This window comes from Salvelinus fontinalis, chromosome 7 (assembly GCF_029448725.1).
Source record: "Salvelinus fontinalis isolate EN_2023a chromosome 7, ASM2944872v1, whole genome shotgun sequence".
Lineage (NCBI taxonomy): Eukaryota > Metazoa > Chordata > Actinopteri > Salmoniformes > Salmonidae > Salvelinus > Salvelinus fontinalis.
Window position 1 is genome coordinate 65,897,109 of NC_074671.1, and position 27,904 is coordinate 65,925,012.

A 27,904-nucleotide genomic window follows, 5' to 3' on the forward strand; every position below is an offset into this window, starting at 1 on the left:
TAGAAACGGAGACAAAAAGCATCGTCTTCACAGCACAGATTCTTAACAATGGTGCGCGGCCATAGAGATAGATAGAGGACTCATCTTTGTATCTGTGTCATTATAGCGTCTGTGACAGAATGCGCAGCGGCATTGACGGGATTTGATTAATCTGGCCTGGGCTCCCGGATAAGCGTGTTTTGCACGGGGTGAAAGTTGATGGCATTCGTTTTATTTTTGGCCAGGTGCCACGTTCAAAGCCCACAACAAAGTCGGCTCCAAACAAAAGTGATGTAATTAAGCACTTGGAGTAATGAGTAGGATTCTGTGTTTCACATGAAAAAGTTATTGATTTTGATTTAAAAAAAGCTTTATCTGCCTTCCCAATGAAACCTGGTTTAAAAAATTCAAATAAATATTTGATGGAAAAGAGATGTTTCTGGATGATGCACCTTGTTGACAAAATGACCGAAAGGCGCAGATTACTGTTGCTATTTGAGAAGGGCGCTAATCCCTTGCCACATTTGCCTCTTCACTGTTTACATCACGGGCCATAGACCGGTGCCCTGTGGCTCAGCATAATCCCTACTGACGAGCCAGCTGGAGATTCCAACCGGGTCAGGAGGGATCAGCCAATGAAGCTGGAAGTACCACCCGGTTGACTACATTAAAATGGTGGAAGCCAGCAATGCATTGAGTTATAATAAGAACTAGAAACAGCCTCCAAGATGGCTGACCGTTGTTTTAAATGTAATCTACTCACGGTCAGATTCTCCTATTCAAGGAGGCTGACATCTTGCTAGTTCCGGTTTCAGGAGCCCATTAGTAAATGTCAGTGGCGGTCTGTGCCTTTAAGACAAGTGAGGACAGGTCTTTTTTTTATGAGCATGGCCTTATTTCTATAACAGCATATTGGATGACTATCAATCATATGCCATTCACCCAGCTCAATGTAACATTGATAGGTTTAGGCTACGACATGATACTCTAATTTTCCCTATACCCATCAAGAGGTTGCTACAACCTAGCCTATGAATTAAAGTTTACAATGTAGGTCGAGAGAAATTTGAGTAATCAAGGTGACATTGACACATTCAATACCATCTTGCACACGCTTGCCTGCATCTAGCTGATCTTGGGTGTAATCATTAGTCCAACAGTTGCAAACAAGAGTTTCTATTGGACAAATTCCGGTATGTTTATCTTCGTTTCGTTTGCTTCCATTTAAGGAACGTTTTTCAACAGAATCGACGGAATGAATATACCCTTGATCACACACAAACACAGTTCACTTTCAAAGCAGCCACATACAAACAGCAGATCCTGGACTATCCATTTACTTCAGTCAGTCTGTCTCATCTTCCAATGTCAGGAACCCATCACATTGAATGAGCAGGTCCTGGACGAGAGCGCGTAAATGATTTCCATTGTTTTTCCTTCTGCGTGCAGCACAAGCTCTTCCATGTAATAGCATGAATATAAAACATTGTGGAGGGGAAGAAAAGAAAATCGGCCTTGAAGACAATTCATGGACAAAATTCATTGATATGTTTGGCACAAAGGTGACAATGAAACTGTCTTTTTTTTCATTTTGAAAATTGCCTTCTCTGGGGGCGTCTATTGGAAGTATCTTTATGGAAAGGTGGCATCCTATGACGGTGCCACATTGAACGTCACTGTGCTCTTCAATAAGTCCGTTCTTTATGCCTATGTTTGTCTATGGAGATTACATGGTTGTGTACCTCGATTTTATACACCTGTCAGCAACGGGTGTGGAGAAAATAGTCAAATCCACTAATTTGAAGGGGTGTCCACATACTTTTGCCAACGTAGTGTATAAACAGTAGCCTATAGGCCTATTTCAATGTTGAAATACATTTAATTGTCAATCAAGTGAGTTCTGTTTTGCTACTTGTAGGCTATTGTCTGTAATGTGTCTCGATAGACACTGAGTGTACAAAACATTAGAAACACCTTAATACTGAGTTGCACCACCTTTTGCCCTCAGAACAGCCTCAGTTCATCAGGGCATGTACTCTACAAGGTGTCCAAAGTGTTCTACAGGGATGCTGGCCCTTATTGACTCCAATGCTTCCCACACTTGTGTCAATTTGGCTGGTAGTTGGCTGAATTCACTGTCATGTTCATGGAACCATTCCTGGACAATCCTAGCCTTGTGGCATGGGGCATTATCCTGCTGAAAAAAATATATTTGCAGATGGATAAACTGCTGCCATGAAGGGATGCACCTGGTTGGCAATGATGTTTAGATATCCTGTGGTATTCAAATGTTGCTCCACTTTTATCAAGGGCCCAATATGTGCCATGAAAACACCCCACACCATCACTACCAGCCTGCAGTGTTGACACGAGGCATGATGGATGCATGTACTCATGTGGTTTTCAAGATGGCGCCGATATACATGGACGCCCTGTTCCTTGCTGCTAAGCAACTTTGTAGTATTTATTTTGGGGGGAGGGGTTATTTCTTGCATTATTAGTTCAGAACGTTTCTTGCATTATTACCTACAGCTGAAAATAACTTTTGGTTATTGGATCGGCGGTCACTCACCAGCATTTCAACCTGAAATACAACTTTCCTGAATTGGATCCTTTGTTTGTACCCCATGCGGCAATTCAACTGATCCCAGGTGCTGCTCCAGGGCGCCGCAGACTGAGAAGTGGTGTGGACTTTTGGTTCGACTCACGGTAGGTTTTGACCAGAAGCGGGCATGAAGATATTCAAGTAAGTCAGGCCACTGTGTGTAGGCTGATGAGCTGCTCGCTAGTGTAGGAGTAAGTGACATATGTAGGTAGATATCACACTATTAAACAATAGACAGGAGTATACTAGAAAATAGTATAAGAAGGCAGATGTGAGTGCATTTGCCATTCTGGTAAATACAGGAAACCAAAGATTAGCAGATGGTGTAGTAGTGTAGTAGTAACGAACCACATGTTAACATAGATCATGAGACCGTGGTAATGGAAATCTACTAAGGGACGTTCTGACCCTCTGACCCTTGTAGATTCTCCATTGTGCTGACAGATTGACCAGACATGTCGGCGCCTGGGTGCATTGACACACTAGATTTATAGTCTACCCATTCCACTAAAAAAAACATACATACCAGAGAAATATGCCTAAAGTAACTGGACACTAATGAACAAGAAACACATAGTCTGCTGATTCCATTTAAGTGAAACTGACCAGACACATAGACCAGATACATAGATAGGATAGGGGGGCACAAAGAGTGCATTGATTTAGTGGTGAAGGGAGGGGACACAGAGTATGTTGACACACTAAGATAGAGGGTCTGACCACTATTATAATTTAACTGAAAGCAGATGATGGGCGTTAGTATGCGTGAACAAGCAGGAAGCCTGAACTAAAAAGATAATGATGGCAGAAAGAATAGGAGAGTTATGCTTATTTGCATATGGGGTGGACTCATATGCTATTTGTGTATAAAGAGCGAACCAGTGCTCTGGGAGTGTGTGTGTTCAGCGGGACATTCGAGATGGTTATACAATTGTAAATAAAAGCATGTTTTGATTTCACAAGTTCTGATAAAGCGTTATATTTCTGAGATGATTTTCCACGACACTAGCAACTTTACATACTAGATTGAAGTTAAATATCATCAGCTGGCTAACGCCATATTAGCTTGTTAATGTTCACCTATTTATCATTGTAAATTAAAAACTCATAATCCAAATGCGTTTGTAGATAACAGTAATGGAAGAGGGTGAAAGGATTTTCTGCTCCAGCTGTCAGAAAAGGAAAACTATGAAGACAGAGAGATAATAGTCAGGGCTGTCTAATTGACATATAATTAAGCCTGTTTCTTTGTGATGTCTGTCCTCAGATATGGAGAGCTGTGAAAGCCTGTCTGCAGATGAAGAGGTCCCAGTGAAGGTCCAAGAGACTGTCTGCAGATGAAGAGGTCCCAGTGAAGGTCCAAGAGACTGCAGGCACATCCTTGTGTGCCATAGGATTTGTGTGTACTTATGTTAACACATGTTGTACACAACAATACAGTTACAATTCACATACAATGTACGATACAACTTTGGCTGTGTACACAACTTTGGCTGACTGCTATGTCATCATCTCCAACATGTGACCTTCCATTATTGAGTTTTGCTTTGGTGTGGATTGAGGCCTATACATTCATATCAGTTGTGTTCCCCTGTTGTATTCAGCTTAATTGGATTGTGATGATACTGATGAATGAATCACGCACACAATGTGCAAATATATATATTATTTCATTTATCAGTAATCAAATTTAATGTGAATAAAATTGTTTGGTGAAATATGCATAAAAGGAGAGTAATTTCCCATAATTCTGCACGTTTGTATCGTTGTACTTCCAGTTTGATCATCATGATTTAGTGACTGCAAAGAACATTTATGGATCTACTGGGATTTTTAAAAGACAGACTAACTTTCTGTTTTGTCTGCTTGCACTCCAGAAATAAGTATAGTTGTGTCAATCTTTCTGCAGGCAGTCGTGTTCTTTTGATGAACGGATTTGCAAGTTTGATGGTATTATATTTTTTAGGAATGTTATGTTTTTTAAAAAGACAACTACATTTTCAAAAAGCATTTACTGTTTTGCAAAAGTTGTGTGTTTAGTGGACTGTTTAGAAAATCAACAACATTATCACCTGTAGTATCTCGGGGCTGTTCTCGATGCCCTCCTTCATCCAGGACATCCTCAGCAGGAGCGGACCCTGTCCCATTATCCAGAGTGGAGAACAGACGCATCCCGATGGTGCTCGGCATAGCGCTGGTTCTACGGCCCGTCTCATCGAATGGCTGCAAGGAAAGGTGGGGAACACCTCATAAATATTACCAGAATGAACTTCGGTTGAATCCAAAATGGCACCCTATTCCACAATATAAAGATAAGAGTACGATTACAGACAGTATCTTTCCTCACCTCCAGCTCCTCTCCAAACACATAGGTGAAATATTTAAGAGAATGACCAAGTTAGCAGACAACACTGATCTAATTTCATAAGGTAACACACCATAAACAATGTACAAAATAAATACAAAATAAAATGTACACATTATTTACAATGACTGTACTTACAACACGCACTAAACACAAGACTGTGTGTCACGTTCCTGACCTATTTATGTTAGTTTGTTATGTGTGTTAGTTGGTCAGGACGTGAGGTTGGGTGGGCATTCTATGTTTTCTGTTTCTGTGTTGGTTTTGGGTTGCCTGGTATGGCTCTTAATTAGAGGCAGGTGTTTGGCGTTCCTCTAATTAAGAGTCATATTTAGGTAGGCGTTGTCACAGTGTTCGTTGTGGGTGATTGTCTTCCATGTCTGTGTAATTGTTTGCACCATACGGGACTGTTACGGTTTGTTCGGTTTGTGTAGCCTATTGTCCTATTCGTGTGTTCTTCTTGTTTTATGTGAGTTCGTCGTATAGGTCTGTCTACACCGTTTGTTATTTTTGTTAGTTTATTCTAGTTCGTGTTTTTTTCGTTAATAAAATGTCATTTCACTACGCTGCGCCTTGGTTCCCTCAATACTCCTCCTCTTCCGAAGATGAAGAGGAGGAGGAAAGCCGTTACAGAATCACCCACCAAATCTCCAGAACCAAGCAGCGTAATTTGGAGCAACGGGAGGTATACAGGACTTATGGAGTTGGGAGCAAGTATTTAACGGAGAAGGACCATGGGCTAAAGTAAATCACCGTCCATGGGAACAGCTGGAGGCACTGAGGAGAGCAGAGGCTACAGGAAAGAGGAACCGGAGTTATGAGGGAACGCGTCTGGCACGGAAGCCCAAAATGCCCGTGAGTAATACCCAAAAATTTCTTGGGGGGGGCTAAGAGGTAGTGGGCCAAGGGCAGGTAGGAGACCTGCGCCCACTTCCCAGGCTTACCGTGGAGAGCGGGAGTACGGGCAGGCGCCGTGTTACGCAGTAGAGCGCACGGTGTCTCCTGTACGAGTGCATAGCCCAGTGCGGGTTATTCCACCTCCCCGCACTGGTAGGGCTAGATTGGGCATTGAGCCAGGTGTCATGAGGCCGGCTCAACGTGTCTGGTCTCCAGTGCGTCTCCTCGGGCCGGCATACATGGCACCTGCCTTACGCATGGTTTCCCCGGTTCGCCTACATAGGCCGGTGCGGGTTATTCCACCTCCCCGCACTGGTCGGGCGACCGGGAGCATTCAACCAGGTAAGGTTGGGCAGGCTCAATGCTCAAGAGTGCCAGTACGCCTCCACGGTCCGGTATTTCCAGTGCCACCTCCCCGCCCCAGCCTAGTACCTACAGTGCCTACACTACGCACTAGGCTACCAGTGCGTCTCCTGAGCCCTGTTCCTCCTCCACGCACTCTCCCTGTAGTGCGTGTATCCAGTTCGGTGCCTCCAGTTCCGGCACCACGCACTAAGCCTCCTGTGCGTCTCCAGAGCCCTGTACACACTGTTTCTTCTCCCCCTACTAATCCTGATGTGCTTGTCCTCAGCCCGGTGTCACCAGTACCGGTACCACGCACCAGGTATAGAGTGGGCTTTGAGAGTACAGTGTGCCCTGTCCCTGCTCCCCGCACTAGTATGAAGGTGCGTGTCCTTAGCCCGGTGCCTCCAGTTCCGGCACTACGCACCAGGTCTACAGTGCGCCTTATCCGGCCAGAGCCATCCGTCTCCCCAGCGCCATCTGAGCCATCCGTCTCCCCAGCGCCATCTGAGCCATCCGTCTCCCCAGCGCCATCTGAGCCATCCGTCTCCCCAGCGCCGTCTGAGCCATCCGTCTCCCCAGCGCCGTCTGAGCCATCCGTCTGCAATGAGCCTGCAAAGCCGCCCGTCTGCCATGAGCCTGCAAAGCCGCCCGTCTGCCATGAGCCTACAGAGCCGTCCGCCAGACAGGAGCCGCTAGAGCCGCCCGCCAGACAGGAGCCGCTAGAGCCGCCCGCCAGACAGGAGCCGCTAGAGCCGCCCGCCAGACAGGATCTGCCAGAGCCGCCAACCAGACAGGATCTGCCAGAGCCGCCAACCAGACAGGATCTGCCAGAGCCGCCAACCAGACAGGATCTGCCAGAGCCGCCAACCAGACAGGATCTGCCAGAGCCGCCAGCGAGCCATGAGCAGCCAGAGCCGTCAGAGAGCCATGAGTGTCGAGAGCCGTCAGCCAGCCATGAGCGTCGAGAGCCGTCAGCCAGCCATGAGCGTCGAGAGCCGTCAGCCAGCCATGAGCGTCGAGAGCCGTCAGCCAGCCATGAGCGTCGAGAGCCGTCAGCCAGCCATGAGCGTCGAGAGCCGTCAGCCAGCCATGAGCGTCGAGAGCCGTCAGCCTGCCATGAGCGTCGAGAGCCGTCAGCCTGCCATGAGCGTCGAGAGCCGTCAGCCTGCCATGAGCGTCGAGAGCCGTCAGCCTGCCATGAGCGTCGAGAGCCGTCAGCCAGCCATGAGCGTCGAGAGCCGTCAGCCAGCCATGAGCGTCGAGAGCCGTCAGCCTGCCATGAGCGTCGAGAGCCGTCAGCCTGCCATGAGCGTCCAGATTCGTCAGTCAGCCATGAGCTGCCCTTCAGCCAGAAAGGGCTATATACCCAGAACTGCCCCTCAGTCCAGAGCTGTCTCTCTGTCCGGAGCTGCCTTTCAGTCCGGAGTTGCCCCTCTATTATGATCTCCCTCTCTTTCTTGATCTACCTCTTTATTCTTATCTATCCCTCTGTCTTGATTTATTCCTCTGTCCCGGTGCTGTCCCTGTCATGGATGTTACAAAGAGGATTTTGTGGGATATGGGTGGACATTTTTAGGGGTAGATGGAGGTTGGGATTGACTATGGTGGGGTGGGGACCTCGCTCGGAGCCTGAGCCACCACCGTGGTTAGATGCCCACCCAGACCCTCCCCTAGACTTTGTGCTGGTGCGCCCGGAGTTCGCACCTTATGGGGGGGGTTATGTCACGTTCCTGACCTATTTATGTTAGTTTGTTATGTGTGTTAGTTGGTCAGGACGTGAGGTTGGGTGGGCATTCTATGTTTTCTGTTTCTGTGTTGGTTTTGGGTTGCCTGGTATGGCTCTTAATTAGAGGCAGGTGTTTGGCGTTCCTCTAATTAAGAGTCATATTTAGGTAGGCGTTGTCACAGTGTTCGTTGTGGGTGATTGTCTTCCGTGTCTGTGTAATTGTTTGCACCATACGGGACTGTTACGGTTTGTTCGGTTTGTGTAGCCTATTGTCCTATTCGTGCGTTCTTCTTGTTTTATGTGAGTTCGTCGTATAGGTCTGTCTACACCTTTTGTTAGTTTATTCTAGTTCGTGTTTTTTTCGTTAATAAAATGTCATTTCACTACGCTGCGCCTTGGTTCCCTCAATACTCCTCCTCTTCCGAAGATGAAGAGGAGGAGGAAAGCCGTTACACTGTGCTGCTGGTCCCAAGTCCCTTTCAGCTGTGAAGCACTTACCATCTACTTGTAGGCTGGCTGGGTATTCACACCTCTAGATGGCCGGGTGGGGGTTTGTTGTGGCGCCAGAGAGAGCAGCAGTCAGACTAAGTGGGGGGATGGAGGACTTGAATGTGGTCTCTTTGAAGTCAGTCTTTACCACAAAAAATATCTATAAGAATTTAAGTTTATTACTTATTATATTGAACCTTTATTTTAGCAATACATCAAATATACAACAGCACATCTATAAACATATATTATATAGAGTGGAGAACACTGTGGTGAAGGTTGTGTACCAATTATTTTTTTTAATGAACCTTTATTTAAATTAGGCAAGTCAGTACAAATTATTATTTACAATGACACCTACCCTGGCCAAACCCAGACGACGCTGGGACAATTGTGCGCCTTCCTATGGGACTCCCAATCATGGCCGGATGTGATGCAGCCTGGATTCGAACCAGGTACTGCAGTGAGTTAGACGACCTGTGCCAGTTGAGTGCCCAACGTGTATTGTACGTTGACTTTGACATGTTGTGGCTTTCGGATTTACAAAATGAAATAAATAGAAAGGCTATTTCAATAACCAGTCTAATGTAACATTAGCGTCCTCTCCTTTAGCTGTTGTCTATTACATTTTTCTGCAAGAATATCGTCCAAAATCTGTATACTTGGACTTGATTGAGCTTTTCCAGTATTAGTAGCCATATCGTAAGTTAAACATTTGCAAAACACCCAGTTTTCATAACTTCATAACTCACAGATCTGCGTAACGCGACAGAAATTGTGCAACAGATACAGGGTTTCCGCATACTACCGCAAAGCCCAGCTCATTGGCTACCAAGCCCGATGGGTGCTCATTTGACAACGTTACAGACAATCAAGTGAAACAACAGATTTTTTACGGAATGTCTACATAGGCCTACAGATGCCCATTATCAGCAACCATCACTCCTGTGTTCCAGTGTCACGTTGTCTTAGCTACTCCAGGTTTATAATTTTAAAAGGCTAATTGATCTTTAGAAAACTCTTTTGCAATTATGTTAACACAGCCGAAAACTGTTGTTCGGATTAAAGAAGCAATAAAACTGTCCTTCAGACTAGTTGAGTATCTGGAGCATCAGCATTTGTGGGTTCGATTACAGGCTCAAAATGGCAAGAAACAAAGAACTTTCTTCTGAAACATGTCACTCTATTCTTGTTCTGAGAAATGAAGGCTATTCCATGTGAGAAATTGCCAAGAAACTGAAGATCTCGTACAATGATCTCGTACTACTCCCTTCATAGAACAGCGCAAACTGGCTCTAACCAGAATAGAAAGAAGAGTGGGAGGCCCCGGTACACAACTGAGCAAGAGGACATATACATTAGTGTCTAGTTTGAGAAACAGACGCCTCACAAGTCCTCAACTGGCAGCTTCATTAAATAGTACCTGCAAAACACCAGTCTCAACGTCAACAGTGAAGAGGCAACTCTGGTATGCTGGCCTTCTAGGCAGAGTTGCAAAGAAAAAGCCATATCTCAGACTGGCCAATAAAAGATTAAGATGGGCAAAAGAACACAGACACTGGACAGAGGAACTCTGCCTAGAAGGCCAGCATCCCAGAGTCGCCTCTTCACTGTTTAGACTGATGTTTTGCGGGTACTATTTAATGAAGCTGCCAGTTGAGGACGTGAGGCGTCTGTTGACCTGGACTCAAACAAGGTTCAGAATGTCCGCTGACTACCCTTCTATATCGCAAACCCTTAAGTTTGTCCATTTTCATCTCACATGATTTTACATACATGTTTCAACGTTTACCATTTCAATAGCTCCTTGGTAATGTGACCTACTGACCTCAAACTACTTTCAGAATGTCCACGGACTGGCGGAGACGGGCACCGCGAGGCATCCAGTGCATTAACACGACCAATCCCGGAGAAGCTGGATGGAGCCCCGGGGAGAGTTCTCTTTTCTTTGTGAAGGGCAGGGCGCCCTGGAATGCGTTCGCCCCGAGAGAGGGTCCCAAGCCCTGGAAAGCGTTACGGTTTCGGCGGCGTATGGTGAGCTCTCTCTGGCCCTTAAAAATCCAGGGGAGAGGGTGTAAATCTCATGCCGGGCCGTACCCATATCCGCAGCAGGTCTCCAAGGCGAACAGCCTCTGGCATGTTAAAACAATGTAGGTAAGGGAAGTTGGCAAAAAAGATCCGTAACTTCGGGATAAGGATTGGGTCTAAGGGCTGAGCCGGTCGGTCGAGCTGGGGTGCGAAGCGGGGCTGGGCTCGAGCCGCCCTCCTCTCGCCACCATTGGAAGTTGGAGACGGCAACTCTGGACGTGCGCCGGACTCTTCTCGTAGATCTCCCCAGCTACGGCGCTCGCCTGCCCCACACATTGTAGGTGGGGAGGTCTCCTCTACGCTCACTAGACTTGAGGCGGAGACTAAACCCATTGGCCCCACAGTGATAGGGCATTGCATGGATCTGGCTCATGCCCGTCGAAGTGGGGAGATATAATAAGCAACTCATTCTCAAACCCTGAGCAATATGACATTTAATTGATTCCAAATTACATGACCCTCCCTGAACTAAATTTACAAATTACTAAACCCTCCCTCATTTTTCTCCAGGTAATAATTGTCAATTTATCGCTCCCTAAGCAACTTTTGTTTTAATAATATACATACATTGAAACTGTTTTATTAAATTGTCTTTTAAAACTAGATGTATTATTTTCGTCATTGATGATGAATGTATTTGGATAGCTGCATTGAATTTGATTGATCCGCTAATTTAAAATTAATATTCCACATTAATTTGTGCTACTCAGTCAATGGGTTATCTATACAGAATTTTTGTTGTTGTTTAATTGATAGACATTTAAATGATTTAGCATGCTATCTACTCAATACATGTCAATACACCTCTACATGCCAATTAGCTAGCCTCCTTTCATATTTAAATAAAAGTGAAATAAAACACATTTATTTTTTAAATAATTTTAAAGTGTTTTCTATGGTGCAAAAGTCCAGAGACTATATTACTACCACAATTCAAGTATGACCCACGTACTATTGGGGAATGGAACCAGAGAGGAAGCTTGTGTTACCCTTTCCATGCCCCATTGTTCAGAGTGGAAGAGCTGTGAACTCTCCTGTGATGCCCCACATCAACCACAACCTTTCCTATTGTGTTCGTAAGCACCACAGCATTTTAGGAAGTCATTGTTCAAAATGTGTTCTTGCATACAGTACAATGGGAGGGGTGTGGCATGCACAGGGGAGGACCAGGAGGTTGAGCTCAGACTTCTATTTTGGACTAGGATCCTATTTAGAGTTTCCAGATTACTAGTGAGTACAAACCCAGACTGCCTCTCTCCTTCCACACTGAGTACAAACCTAGAGTCACTGGGTCCTGATTGTGACAGTGGAGCCCAGTTTGCACTGCAGGATCCAGAGATGGCATCACTGAAGCTGGAAGACTACAGTCAAACACTGGAGCAGAATGTCAAAATTAAAGGAGGAGAAGATTGGGAAATCTGTTATTCATGGTAAAACCAGGTTCTAGCTATAAATGCTATTCATAAATTAAACCTCCATAAGTTATGACCCAGTCTATTGCTAATTGAATTATGACATTACACATCCATGAAGAGCCTCCGACTGCACAAATGTAGTCATGAAAGTTCCATCAGTAAGGCTGGTCTGAATGGATCGTCACTTCATTCATCTAGTAAACTCTATGGTGCAGTTCCGCGGACACAGATTGAGCCTAATCCTTGAATAAATTGCACTTAAACTGTAATAACTGAAATGGCTTATCTCAGACACAGTTTAAAATAGTCTCAGACTTGTCCTAGTCTAGATTTTAAAAGTCTGATTTCCAGAAGGATGATTAGAATTAATCTAAACTCAGCAAAAAAAGAAACATCCCTTTTTCAGGAACCGGTCTTTCAAAGATAATTTGTAGAAATCCAAATAACTTCACAGATCTTCATTGTAAAGGGTTTAAACACTGTTTCCCATACTTGTTCAATGAACCATAAACAATTAATGAACATGCACCTGTTTAAGACAGTAACAGCTTACAGACGGCAGGCAATTAAGGTCACAGTTATGAAAACTTAGGACACAAAAGAGGCCTTTCTACTGACTGAAAAACACCAAAAGAAAAATGCCCAGGGTCCCTGCTCATCTGCGTGAACGTGCCTTAGGCATGATGCATGGAGGCATGAGGACTGCAGATGTGGCCAGGGTAATAAATTGCAATATCCGTACTGTGAGACTCCTAAGACGGCGCTACAGGGAGACAAGACGAACAGCTGATCGTCCTCGCAGTGGCAGACCACGTGTAACAACACCTGCACAGGATCGGTACATCCGAACATCACACCTGCGGGTCAGGTAGAGGATGGCAACAACAACTGCCCGAGTTACACCAGGAACGCACAATCCCTCCGGGAACTTGCAGGTGCCTTGGTGGAAGAGTGGGGTAACATCTCACAGCAAGAACTGGCAAATCTGGTGCAGTCCATGAGGAGGAGATGCACTGCAGTACTTAATGCAGCTGGTGGCCACACCAGATACTGACTGTTACTTTTGACCCCCCCCCCCCCCTTTGTTCAGGGACACATTATTCCATTTCTGTAAGTCACATGTCTGTGGAACTTGTTCAGTTTATGTCTCAGTTGTTGAATCTTATGTTCATACACATATTTACACATGTTAAGTTTGCTGAAAATAAACTCAGTTGACAGTGAAATGCTTACTTACATTACATTTACATTTAAGTCATTTAGCAGACGCTCTTATCCAGAGCGACTTACAAGTACATACATTCATTTTTATTTTTTTTTTGTACTTACAAGCCCTTAACCAACAATGCAGTTTTAAGAAAAAAATCATAAATAAATAAAAGTAACAAATTATTAAAGAGTAGCAGTAAAATAACAATAGCGAGGCTATATGCAGGGGGTACTGTTCTGGTACATAGTCAATGTGCAGGGGCACCGGTTAGTCAAGGTAATTGAGGTAATATGTACATGTAGGTGGAGTTATTAAAGCGACTATGCATAGATAATACCAGAGAGTAGCAGCAGCATAAAAGAGAGGGGGGGGGGGGCAATGCAAATAGTCTGGGTAGCCATTTGATTAGCTGTTCAGGAGTCGTATGGCTTGGGGGTAGAAGCTGTTTAGAAGCCTCTTGGACCTTGACTCGTCAACCCCTCCAGGTGTTGCCCATCTTCCCCACTTATCCCCTGGGTATTTATACAGGGGTGTTCTGTCTGTCTGTGACAGTGTGTCTTGTTTGTTCAAGCCTACCAGCGGTTTGTGTCTCAGCTCCTGCTTTTTCCAGTCTCTCTTTTCTTGCCCTCCTGGTTTTGACCCCTGCCTGTCCTGACTCCGACCCCGCCTGCCTGACCACTCTGCCTGCCTGCTGTTCTGTACCTTATACCGACCTCTACCGATTACCAACCTCTGCCTGCCTGCCGTCCTGCACCTTGGCCCCACTACTCTGGATTACCGACCTCTGCCTGACCTGGGCCTGCCTGCCGTCCTGCACCTTGGCCCCACTACTCTGGATTACCGACCTCTGCCTGACCTGGGCCTGCACCTTGGCCCCACTACTCTGGATTACCGACCTCTGCCTGACCTGGGCCTGCACCTTGGCCCCACTACTCTGGATTACCGACCTCTGCCTGACCTGGGCCTGCCTGCGGTCCTGTACCTTTGGCTCTACTCTGGATTACCGACCTTTGCCTGACCTGGGCCTGCCTGCCGTCCTGCATCTTGGCCCCACTACTATGGATTATTGACCCCAGCCTACCTTGACCTGTCGTTTGCCTGTCTACACTTGGGTCTTACCTGAAACCTGATAACAAGTTAGGCAACACATTGACTGGAGGACAAACCAAGTTGTCAACCCTTGTTGTATATTGTCAATTCAATCTCCCCTTCACCATCATCAAACAGATCATTCAAACACGTGTGGATATAGTGCTAAACTGTGAATTGAAATGTTGCTCCCCACCAGTGCCCTCAGAAGAGGAAACAATGATACAATGTAGTCTAACAACATCTCTCTCAAACAGCACAGATGTGAGATGTGTTTCACTGTAGAAGCACTGGTCCTCTTCCATTTTAATTCCAGGTTGCATATTACAATATTTAAGGGCATATCAGATGGTCTGCTCTGACCATAACAGTCACACCAAGCATAGGGTTGGTTGGTATAAGATTGAAATGGGTAAATAATGTACCTGTGAAAACCCTATGAAATAGCTCCCCAATACCATCTGATGTATATATTTAATGTATTACATGAATGGAGACCACAGCCGTTCCGACAATACATTTAAATCGTGTTTTACTGTGATTTTTCTCCACCCTGCTGCATATATTCAATGTATTCCATTTCAAATGTGTCTCCCAGTGCAGCTTTAGTTCCGGGCTATTATGACACATCTGTCAGTTTCTTCTTTGTTCCTAGGCCTCTAGTACAATGGAAAACATATATTGTTTTTAGGTCACTGCCATTCCATGAAAATACCATGCTATATATTTTTTTATTGTACTACAATCGTACATTTTTGTACAGTTCTTCACATCAGAGTGTTGCTGCATGCCCTTTGCCTCTCTTGACCATGTCGGGCGGGCCGGGCACAACGCACAAAGCTCAAGGCACGCTCTCTACTTCCCTCTGGTAGCCTGATAACACATCACTCCTGATAGACATCAGCTAAAACTCTGGCATATGTGTAGCAGCCTATACACCTAATCATTAGTGATCTGACATGCTGTATTACATGGAAACTGTAGGCTACTAACAACAGCAGCTACATAGTCTAGTTTACTATGGTCCTGTCCCTCTGGCCAGGGTAAACAAAGTGATAATGTTGTGTATTGTATATACAGCATTTCACTTCAAACAGTTTATTTCATTTAAGAGAAAAAAAGTGGTTGCCCAGCATAAATTCATGTACAAACATTTTTCATTACAATCTTGTCACTTAGCAGATGCTCTTATCCAGAGCAACTTACAGGACAAATAAGGGTTAATTGCCTTGCTCAAGGGCACAATGTCAGACTTTTCACCCAGTCGGCTTGGGATTCAAACCAGCAACCTTTCAGTTACTGGCCCCACACTCTTAACCATTAGGCTACCTGCAGCCAGATCAATTAACTTCAACACAGTTATTCAAATACATTCATCAACAATGACTAAAATAATGAATCTAGTATTAAAAGACAATTTAATAAACACAAGTAGTCGATTCATAGCATTTTTATCATTAAACAAAAGTTGTTGAGTAATAAAATAATCCACCCAAACTAATGCTGAAAACTGATCATCACACCATCTTTATCTGATATACACAGTGTACAAAACATTAAGAACACCCTTTGTCCTCAGAACAGACTCAATTAGTCGGGGCATGGACTGTCCAAGGTGTTGAGAGCATTCCACAGGGAATCTGGCCCAATGCTTCCCACAATTGTGTCAAGTTAGCTGGGAGTGGATCTACTCCGAATAGCTCGTTTCATCTCTTCCCACAGATGAACAATTGGATTGCGGGCCACTGCAGTAAGCTGAATTCACTGTCATGTTCTTTGAACCATTCCTGGACAAGTCTTGTGGCATGGGGCTTAATCCTGCAAAAATAATCTATTTGCAGATGGATACACTGCTGCCTTGAAGGGACGCACCTGATTGGCAATGATGTTTAGATATCCTGTGGCATTCAAACGTTGCCCCACTTTTATCAAGGGGCCCAATATGTGCCATGAAAACACACCCCACACCATCACCACCAGCCTGCAATGTTGACACACAGCATGGATACATGTACTCATGGTTTCCTCCATACCCTAGTCCTCCCATCAGCATGGATACATGTACTCATGGTTTCCTCCATACCCTAGTCCTCCCATCAGCATGGATACATGTACTCATGGTTTCCTCTATACCCTAGTCCTCCCATCAGCATTGATACATGTACTCATGGTTTCCTCTATACCCTAGTCCTCCCATCAGCATGGATACATGTACTCGTGGTTTCCTCCATACCCTAGTCCTCCCATCAGCATGGATACATGTACTCATGGTTTCCTCTATACCCTAGTCCTCCCATCAGCATGGATACATGTACTCATGGTTTCCTCCATACCCTAGTCCTCCCATCAGCATGGATACATGTACTCATGGTTTCCTCCATACCCTAGTCCTCCCATCAGCATGGATACATGTACTCATGGTTTCCTCCATACCCTAGTCCTCCCATCAGCATGGATACATGTACTCATGGTTTCCTCCATACCCTAGTCCTCCCATCAGCATGGATACATGTACTCATGGTTTCCTCCATACCCTAGTCCTCCCATCAGCATGGATACATGTACTCATGGTTTCCTCCATACCCTAGTCCTCCCATCAGCATGGATACATGTACTCATGGTTTCCTCCATACCCTAGTCCTCCCATCAGCATGGATACATGTACTCATGGTTTCCTCCATACCCTAGTCCTCCCATCAGCATGGATACATGTACTCATGGTTTCCTCCATACCCTAGTCCTCCCATCAGCATGGATACATGTACTCATGGTTTCCTCCATACCCTAGTCCTCCCATCAGCATGGATACATGTACTCATGGTTTCCTCCATACCCTAGTCCTCCCATCAGCATGAAACAGCAGGAACAGGCATTCACCAGACCAGGAAATGTTTTTAACATTTTCCAGTCCAGTGTTTTCATTCCTTAGCCCACTGCAATCGCAGTTTATTGTTTTTTTCTGAAAGCTAATGGGGATCTATAATAAAATACACAAAAACTACATTAAGCATCATAGCTTTCACCTGGTCAGTTATGGAAAGAGCAGGTGTCCTTAATGTTTTGTACACTCAGTGTATGTTGTGTCTACCAGCTCATCCCCACATAAAACTGCAGAGGGAAGCAGTACCTCATGCCTCACAGAGGATATTCAACCCTAAGGGCAAATCCAAGGTCATCTCAATATCTTTACAGTAGAAGCTAACAAAACACACCAAAACTGACAAGGTGCACACTGATCAGTGAAGTAAAGAGAAGCTAACATTCTATAAACGCTCCCTTTCCTCTGTACAGTTCTCTCACAGTGAAAAACAATAGGATTACAATAGAGTGTTCCACACTTTCTTCATTTGATCCAGTTCACTGTTATCACTTCTTTTACAAGACTTAAGTGATGGAGTGACTTTAATCTTAACTGGCCCATTCGAGAGAATCTCTTTCCACAGTCAAATAAGTAGTAAGGCTTCTCTCCTTTATGCATACGTTCATGTGTTTTTAAGTGGCCCAGTCGAGAGTAACTTTTCTCAGTCATGAACGTATGCATACACAGTCAGAGCAGGAGAAAGGCTTCTCTCCTGTGTGTGTTCTCTGATGACCTATTAGCCCAGAGTATGTTGTGAAGCATTTTACACAATCAGAGCAGGAGTAAGGCTTCTCTCCTGTGTGTGTTCTCTGATGACCTTTTAGCTCAGTTGATGTTGTGAAGCATTTAAAACAGTCAGAGCAGGAGTAAGGCTTCTCTCCTGTATGTATACGTTCATGTGTTTTTAAGTTGCCCAGTCGAGAGAAACCCTTTCCACAGTCGGAGCAGGAGTAAGGCTTCTCTCTTGTATGTATCCGTTCATGTGTGTTTAGGTGGCCCAGTCGAGAGAACCTCGCCCCACAGTCAGAGCATAAGTAAGGCTTCTCTCCTGTGTGTGTTCTCTGGTGAATTTTTAGCTTAGTTGATGATGTGAAGCATTTTACACAATTAGAGCAGGTGTAAGGCTTCTCTCCTGTGTGTGTTCTCCGATGACCTTCAAGCCCAGAGTATGTTGTGAAGCATTTTACACAATCAGAGCAGGAGTAAGGCTTCTCTCCTGTGTGTATTCTCTGATGAACTTTTAGCTCAGTTGATGTTGTGAAGCATTTTAAACAGTCAGAGCAGAAGTAAGGCTTCTCTCCTGTATGTATACGTTTATGTGTTTTTAGGTGGCCTAGTCGAGAGAAACTCTTTCCACAGTCAGAGCAGGAGTAAGGCTTCACTCCTGTATGCATACGTTCATGTGTTTTTAAGTTGCCCAGTCGAGAGAAACTAGCCCCACAGTCAGAGCAGAAGTAAGGCTTCTCTCCTGTGTGTGATCTCTGATGAATTTTTAGCTCAGTTGATGATGTGAAGCATTTTACACAATTATGGCAGGAGTAAGTCTTCTCTCCTGTGTGTATCCGTTCATGCACTCTCTGATGAACTGTCAGAACCTTTAATGTTGTGAAATTCTTCCCACAGTCAGTACAGGAATACAGATTCTCTCCTGTGTGTATTTTTAGGTGTATTTTTAACTTCGATAGAATTGAGAAACTCTCCTTACAATGTGGGCAGTGGTGAGATCTCTTAGGTCTGTGATCTTCCTGCTGTTGCTCTCTGGATGTAGAGAATGTCTCAACATGGTCGCCTGTGTGAACAACATCAGAAGAACCAGTCAGTTGGTATTTGTAAAAATAAACCTGTTATGTCAGATCAAAAGACTGGTTCTGAATAAATGAAGATTTCATGGTAAAAACTAAAAAAATCTCTAATTGCACAAGGGGTTCACAAACTTTCGAGCAGCACTGTATATATATATCACTGCTCGACTACAAAAAGCTTGGTCGACCAACATCTATCCACCAAACAATCGACCAATTGACTAAATTATGTCAGACATTTAGGCCAAAAGGGGCAAATATTATGAGTCATATCATCCTCCTCTCACTATCACAAGGGTTAGTAACTACACAGACTCATTTCATATCATCCTCCATTCACTATCACAAGGGTTAGTAACGACAGACTCATTTCATAGAACTTTAAAACACTGGCAGTTTGTCTACTTCACTTCTTTAGTCTACACTCTGATCACTCCAGATAACCCAGTTGTTCAGGGATGTGTGATGTCAGAATTACAGAATTCAACCTATCAATAGACTGGGTAATAACTTATGGAGGTCTAATTTATGAAGATAACTTATAGATAGAACCTGCTCTTACCTCGATTAACAGATTTCCCAATCGTCTCCTCCTCTTCTTCATCTTTAATGTTGACATTCAGCTCCAGTGTTTGACTGCAGTCTTCCAGCTTCACTGATGCCATCTCTGGATCCTGCGGTGCAAACTGGGCTCCACTGTCACAATCAGGACCCAGTGACTGTAGGATTGGACTCAGTGTGGAAGGAGAGAGGCAGGCTGGGTTTGTCCTCACTGTTGATGTTACCGGCCTCAGACTTAATCTAAGTCAGTCAGTAGTAATAAAGACAAACGGACACAAAAGTTAATCTTGAAAGTTCTGGCACTTTCTTTATCCTCAAACTATATTAGATCAGGTACCTAAGCATTAACAAACCATTCAATTAATTTCAAATTAAACAAGGCTCACACTATAAATTAGTCAACACAATGTAAATGCACTAAACATATAGTAGATTTCCTAAATTCACACACAGAGCATTCAGAAAGTATTCAGACCCCTTGACTTTTCTATTTACATAAGTATTCAGACCCTTTACTCAGTACTTTGTTGAAGCACCTTTGGCAGCGATTACAGCCTTCGAGTCTTCTTGGGTATGACGCTACAAGCTTGGCACACTTGTATTTGGGGAGTTTCTCCCATTCTTCTCTGCATTTCCTCTCAAGCTCTGTCAGGTTGGATGGTGAGCATCGCTGAACAGCCATTTCAGGTCTCTCCAGGGATGTTCAATCTGGTTCAAGTCAGGGCCACTCAAGGAAATGTAGAGACTTGTCCCAAAGCCACTCCTGCATTGTCTTGGCTGTGTGCTTAGGGTCGTTGTCCTGTTGGATTGGAAGGTTTTCATTAAGGATCTCTCTGTAATTTTCTCCAATCATCTTTCCCTCAATCCTGACTAGTCTCCCAGTCCCTGCCGCTGAAAAACATCCCCACAGCATGATGCCACCACCATGCTTCACCGTAGGGATGGTGCCAGGTTTTCTCCAGATGTGTTTCATCAGACCAGAGAATCTTGTTTCTCATGGTCTGAGAGTCCTTTAGGTGCCTTTTGGCAAACTCCAAGCAGGCTGTCATGTGCCTTTTACTGAGGTCATGTGCCTTTTACTAAGGAGTGGCTTCCGTCTGGACACTACCATAAAGGCCTGACTGGTGGAGTGCTGCAGAGATGGTTGTCCTTTTGGAAGGTTCTCCCATCTCCACAGAGGAACTCTGGAGCTCTGTCAGAGTGACCATCCGGTTCTTGGTCACCTCCCTGACCAAGGCCCTTCTACTCGATTACTCAGTTTGGCCGGGGGGCCAGCTCTAGGAAGAGTCAATCCTGTCTCAGAGCTCTACGGACAAATCCTTCGACCTCATGACTTCTGACATGCACTGTCAACTGTGGGACCTTATATAGACAGGCGTGTGCCTTTCCAAATCATGTCCAATCAATTGAATTTACCACAGGTGGACAACAATCAAGTTGTAGAAACATCTCAAGGATGATCAATGGAAACAGGATGCACCTGAGCTCAATTTTGAGTCTCATAGCAAAGGGTTCGAATTCTTATATAAATAAAGCGTTTGTTTTTTTGCAAACAAATCTAAAAATCTGTTTTCGCTTTGTCATTATGGGGTATTGTGTGTAGATTGATGAGGAAAAATGTAATTTAATCTATTTCAGAATAAGGCTAATGTAACAAAATGTGGAAAAGGGGAAGGGGTCTGAATTGTTCCCGAATGCACTGTAAGGAATTGGCAACTCGTTCTCATTCTGAGAAATAAGGTAGGCCCCTTGATTTTAACATCTGAACAAAGAGGACAGGCTAACAAGCTTTTCAAACAGTTGGAGACAGAATGGTGTGTTCATAACAATTCAACTGTTCTACCTTGTTAGCAAATAGATCCAAGTTGGCTAAACTTGAAATATAAAGATTAGCTGGCTAATCACTAGCACGTGGGCTTGAGAGATTGTTGATGAGACCTGTGTTAATTTTCTATAATGCATACAATAAGTTAGTCATTACTAGTTATATTTGTAACAAAAAATGGCATTTTAATATACTTGAAAGCCAGATCAGTGATTATTGCGACAACAACAAAAAAGCAGATTCAACTATTTTTTATAAAATAAATGATTAGTGGGTCTTATGGTTGTGGATGGCTTATATTTAGCATATGTATATGAAAATAGATCAGACAATTGCCCACTAGGTTGTTTCCATTTAACTATCTTGTGCTGATAAAAACAGCTGGAGGTAATGATGCACCTCATACTGTCAAAATGATTCAACAAACACTGTTTTCATCCTCATTTGTCAGAATAAAGAAACTTAAACAAAAGAAAGATCCACCCGTCAAAGAGATAAAAATGTTGTCGAGCATTAAAACATTTCTCCTATATCTGCCGTTTCCATTACACATGTCGCAAATATTTTTTATACCACATTGCTTTTGTTGAATTCACCTGAGTCCATGGAAACCTGCCTAATGATGTCTGAGTGATTGGTTCAGATTTGGTCCGGTCTAATGTTTGGGCCAAGTCAAAATAAGACATCCAAAAGACGTTGACGTGGGTCCGTGTTTACTGGGGTGTAGTATCCTACAGTGTCGGCCTATTACTTTATTTTATGAATGTCCATCCATGTGGTAGGCCTAGCGTTTGTAAAACAGACAGTTGCATTGGCTTTATTAGTCCTGGTTCCTGTGATTAATTATTTTGTCTATTTAAGCTCTGAATAGACCCATCAGCTACCCAACTTTATCAGGAATATTCTGAGCTGATTTGCAATGAGAATCAATGCGTTTACACAGCGGGAAATGCAGAAGTATTACTTTTTTGCTTTGATCATCTCGTCAAAAATGTACAGAGAAACTTGAAACCACTGATGATCATGACAATTTAGCTGCCGGGGTTCAACTCCCAGACAACAGTGGTTTCAGAGTCCTGCAATAGAGCTGAGATGCTAATATTTGTGTAAACTCTACATAGTTGTGTTCTCTGGGTGTCACTGAGTAGGCTGAACAATCCATAGGTAAGGCTGTAGAGTGCAATATGAATGTCCAACACAAACAAAAGACCCTCCATACTCAACTGGCGGACTGTAACTGAACGGGCCCCACCAAAAATATACATAATAGTACTTTTTTGGAGTTGGGCTTCGACCCCTGGTATCATATAAACACACAAAAGACATGGACAGGTTTAGAATGGCAGGAAATTAGCTTAAAAACAGCTAAATGTTTTTTTCCGCCAACATGAGGGTTAAGATTTTGGGGTTGCAAGTTAGTGGGTTGTTACTACACCAATAAATGACAATATCCATCTGGACCTTTGCCACCTAGGACATTTGTGTGACTGGACTTTCTCAATTAGTACTGGAGTACCCCTGTAATAGACTGACTAGGAAGGTGATTTATCAGTCAAAGTCCTGCAATAAGAGCTAAGAAGCTAATATTTGTTTTAACTCTTGGTAATTGTTTTCTGTGGGTGTCACCCGTTTCATGGGTGCACAATCAAACCCCTTTCATAAGTGCATATTTGAATGCCCCCAATGCAATTTTGCGGTCTCATACCTCCATAGTGTGATTTCAACAGTTGTTTTCTGGTTATTTTCTCATTTTTTAATACATTTTTTAACCTTTATTTAACTTGGCAAGTCATTAAGAACAAATTCTTAATTACAATGACGGCCTAGACTCCATACCTGAACGACGCTGAGCCAATTGTGCGCCGCCTTATGGGACTCAATAACGAAACAAATTAATCATTGTAATTCATTTTAAATTAAGTAACAACATTCAAACCATGTTTAGCGTTATCTAGTCCAAATATGGCACGATGTCAACATTTTGTATCGGTTTGCGTCACTTTCAATGAGGGACTTTTATTTTGAGAACCGCAAATTCCACTATTGTGGCTAATCGTTATTGTAGCTAGCTTCACATTGGTAGGGACAAGCGAGTACCAGGGCTGCGTCCAGTAGGAGGATGGAGACGTTGGGCACGATCAGATATCAATGTATTATGTAGATGAAACATGCCTCTGAATCTAAGGAATCATGTCAGTTGTATTCAGAGAATTTATATCTGCAACTTTCCAAAACGTTTTTGTTCTGAACATCCTCAGGCGAAACCCACTGAGCTACATACGAACCTGGATAGCCTCACATATGAACGTAAAATATTTTGTTGCACGTTCTTCACTCACTCGGGTTAGCAGAAAACCTTTCCCAAACGTGATAATACCTTGACAGTTGTGTTATCTACCATGTTATTTTGATATTAGACAGTTTAAACGTGCTATTACATACCTGTAGTAATAAAGAGAAACGGACAACAGTTTAGGCGTTTTCTTTACCGGAACTTCCTGTTCCCCCCACTACCACAGTGCAGCGACATCTATTGGATTGATGGACTAACTACTGCTAAATCATGTAGAATATAAAAGGGAGATTGATTAGCTAGACAAATAAAACTTGGTTTAAAAAACTAAAGGGCTGTCTGTTTTAGTGTAAGTTTTTCAACCCATTACATATGCATTGTAGATGATCTCTGTGGAAGGCCAAGAAGATTATCAAGAACCTCAGCCACCAGAGCCATGACCTGTTCACCCTGCTACCATCTATCAGGCGGAGACAATACAGGTGCATCAAAGCTGGGACAGAGAGAATGAAACTGCTTTTATCTCCAGGCCACAAGACTGTTAAACAGTCATCCTTGATTTGATTTAGAGAATATTGGTGACTAGCAAATTGGCTTGTCCCAGTGTGTAGAGGTGTCGTGGCACGTATTGAGTAGATATATACACATATACAGTACCAGTCAAAAGTTTGGACACACCTACTCATTCAAGGGTTTTTCTTTATTTTTTACTATTTTCTAAATTGTAGAATAATTGTGAAGACATCAAAACTACGAAATAACACATATGGAATCATGTAGTAACCAAAGAAAGTGTTTAAGCAAATCAAAAGAAATGTTATATTTGAGATTCTTCCTAAGTAGCCACCCTTTGAATTGATTTGGATCTCTTTTAGTCCCCATTTGGACTAATCTTCCAAGAGTCCTTAAACATTAAAATAAAATGTATAACACGAACACATTTCCACATTTAACACACTATTACAAACATACATAATATACTAACATAATGACCCAATAAATAGTCAATCTAAAAAATATTGATTCTTCATCTACTATAGTCCCACAACATTTCTATGTATTATATTTAAATCATTTAAAAATGTTTAAATGTATATATTGAAAGGTTTCTGGTTTGCTCAGCTAATTTATTCAATTTCTTTACCGCTCTAAATCGAAATGTTCTTTTGCCTATTTATCTTTTCTGTCTGGACAACGCATAGATGGTGGACAATCTATTCCTAGTATTTACGGAATGTCTGTCTCTTACCAACTGAATACCGTTGTGAATAGAACTTGGACGTTTTAAATTATGTATATCATGAAATAAAACAAGCATGTTTTTTTCAATTATCTTGTCGATTGATGACCAACCAAGAACACTGCGCATGACTGCAACAGAAGAACCATATCTCCACCTTAAAACAATCCTTGCTGCTTTGTTCTGTGCATTCTGCAGCCTCCTAACTTCTCTTGATGCATTTCGCCAGACCACTTGATGACAGCTTTGCACATGCATGACATTCTCTCAAACAGCTTCACCTGGAATGATTTTCCAACAGTCTTGAAGGAGTTCCCACATATGCTGAGCACTTGTTGGCTGCTTTTCCTTCACTCTGTGGTCCAACTCATCTTAAATCATCTCAATAATGTGTTGAGGTCAGTGATTGTGGAGGCCAGGTCATCTGATGCAGCACTCCATCACTGTCCTTCTTGGTCAAATATCCCTTACACAGCATTGTCCTGTTAATTTGAATGCCATGAATTAAACAAAAGCATTACATTTACTGTAAAGATAACCCCCCATAACTACAATGATTCAGTAGATCAATAAAGTTACAGTACTCTAGCAGGTCTCCCAGCTGCTTATGCTGATAAAACATGTTAGAGAATAGGTCAGACTTAGCTTTGTGATGCTAATTTCAACTTCCTGTCTTGTTCAGCTTCAGCTAACAAAACACACCAGAAGCTAACAAAACAAATGCTAACAAAACACACCAAAACTGACCAGGTGCATACTAATCAGTAAAGTAAAGAGAGGCTAAACACTCCCTTTCCTCTGCAGTTCTCTCACAGTGAGAAATAATAGGATTACAATAGAGTGTGTTACAATTTATGGTGAATTAAGTGATAGAATGATTTTAATCTTCACTAGGCAGAGAACAGATGATGATTCTCACATTTATGTTGGTGTCTTTTTAAGAGGCCATGTTGAGAGAAACTCTCCCAACGGTCAGAGCAGGAGTAAAGCTTCTCTCCTGTGTGTATATGTTGGAGTGTTCTTAAGTTGCTCTGCTGAGAGAAAATATTCCCACTGTCAGAACAGGAGTAGGGCTTCTCTCCAGTGTTGAATTATGAACTGTCAGATCCCTTGATATTTTGCAGCTCTTCCCACAGTCAGAGCAGGGATACAGATTCTCTACCGTGTGTATTTTTTGCTTTGATAGAAAGGGCAAAATCTCCTCACAATGTTGGCAGTGGTGAGACTTCTTAGCGCTGGGATCTTCCTGCTGTTGCTCTCTGGTTGTAGAGAATGTCTCAACATGGTCTCCTGTGTGAGCAACATCAGAAGAACAAGTCAGTTGGTGTGATATACATGTAAATCAAATGTATTTTATAAAGCCCTTTTTACATCTGCAGTTGTCACAAAGTGTTCTACAGATACCCTAACCTATCAAGCGTAAAATAAACACCAGAAGCTTATGGTTTTCAGGCTTTGGCTTCCTCTCTGCCTTTTCCCTGAAAAACAGATGCTTCCAGTGTTCGTTGACTCCACTGAGGGTGCAGGTACTGAGACTAAAACCCCAAAGAGCAATGCAGAAGCACAGTGGCTAGTAAAAACTCCCTAGAAGGAAGGAACCTAGGAAGAAACCTAGACAGGAACCAGGCTCCGAGCAGTGGCCGTGCTCTGGCTGGGCCACTCAAGGACATTACGAGACTTGTCCAGAAGCCACTCCTGCGTTGTCCTGTTGGAAGGTGAACCTTCACCCCAGTCTGAAGTCCTGAGCGCACTCTGACATCTACTGTCAACTGTGGGCAGGTGTGTGCCTTTCCAAATCATGTCCAATCAATTGAATTTACCACAGCTGAACTCCAATCAAGTTGTAGAAACATCTCAAGGATAATCAATGGGACAGGATGCACCAGAGCTCAATTTAATGTCTAATAGCAAAGGGTCTGAATACTTACGTAAATAAGGTATTTCTGTTTCATTTTAAAGTATTTGTGCTTAAATTTGTGTTTTTTTTAAAAACATTTCTAAAAATCTGTTTTCGCTTTGGTATTATGGGGTACTGTGTGTAGATTGCTGAGGAAAACGTTTTATTCAATACATTTTAGAATAAGGCTGTAAAGTAACAAAATGTGGAAAAAGTCAAAGGGGTCTAAATACTTTCGAAAGCACTGTAGCTAATTTAGAAAAACGGGATTGTCTTTTTCTCCCTTTTTTAATGTTCCAAATAACAATGGAAATCCACAACTCTGTCTCTGTTGTCATATGTGTCTTTCTCGTAAGCCTTTCCCATCGTGGAGTCTGAGACGTTGTGGAAATCTGTGGTAGAGAATAATGTATGCCAATTTAGACACTACGTTACCCTACAGTAGTTATCATCATGCTTTCCATAGTTTAAGCTATAGCTAGCTAGGCCTTGCTAACTAGTTATTGTGTTGTCCAGCTAGCTATAAAAGTGCATGCTAACACGAAAGATTTGTATAACTAACCCAAGATTGACCACACAGTTGTTTCCAATGGCGGACTTTTATTATGAAGGCGAGCCGTAAATTCCACTCATGAGGTTAATCGTTATTGTGGCTAGCTTCACACAAAGGTGAGCCCAGCTAGCTAGCGAGTAGCGACTATATCATAGCTATTTGTCAGCTTCAGGTTAGGTACCTTAGCAAGCCACAGTAGCTAGTCAAGGTTAGAAAACTACCTAGCTAATCCAAACAAAACTCAACATACTACATGGAAAGTATATTCTGTACAATGTGATATGGTAACTAGTTAGCAGGCCTAACAATAACGCCAGCTAACGTTTAATACCTAGCTAGGTACGTTTGCTAGCTACAGTTGTGGCACTGCAGTTAGCTAGCAGGCCAAAATGCTAGCTAGCTAACTTCCTATGCCAAATCGTCTAGCAGAATTCATGTATCCCCAAAAGAAAACTAAACAAATTCAATGGAAAACGTACCTTTCTCCTGTCTTAACGTTTTTGTCTCGTCTATGTAATATTCATATGTGTAAACATACTGAATTATAATTGGATGCATTTTACCGCCGTATCATACTGTGCTATGATTGGTTAAGACCACCCAGATGGTTAGGTCATGGGCAGTTGATCAGGGTTGGAGATAGGTGAACATGCTAGCTAATAAAG

General features: G+C 43.1%; 3 protein-coding genes across 3 annotated transcripts in view; 1 reads left to right on the forward strand and 2 right to left on the reverse strand.

Moving 5' to 3' along the window:
- Nucleotides 1–27,904, forward strand: part of LOC129860172 (zinc finger protein 883-like) — a 483,924-nt gene that overhangs the window by 432,160 nt on the left and 23,860 nt on the right. The gene's annotated exons all lie outside the window — the stretch shown is intronic.
- The window catches only part of LOC129860138 (oocyte zinc finger protein XlCOF22-like), a 231,117-nt gene that overhangs the window by 58,001 nt on the left and 145,212 nt on the right, over nt 1–27,904 (reverse strand). The window lies entirely within an intron of this gene.
- On the reverse strand, nt 14,666–27,864 carry LOC129860190 (oocyte zinc finger protein XlCOF6.1-like). The gene is made up of 4 exons (XM_055930571.1): nt 27,719–27,864; nt 23,699–26,079; nt 19,433–19,671; nt 14,666–18,857 (listed from the first exon to the last, which is right to left on the reverse strand). The coding sequence occupies exons 3-4, from the start codon at nt 19,533–19,535 to the stop codon at nt 17,734–17,736; spliced, it is 1,227 nt and encodes a 408-aa protein (XP_055786546.1). The 5' UTR covers nt 19,536–19,671; nt 23,699–26,079; nt 27,719–27,864; the 3' UTR covers nt 14,666–17,733.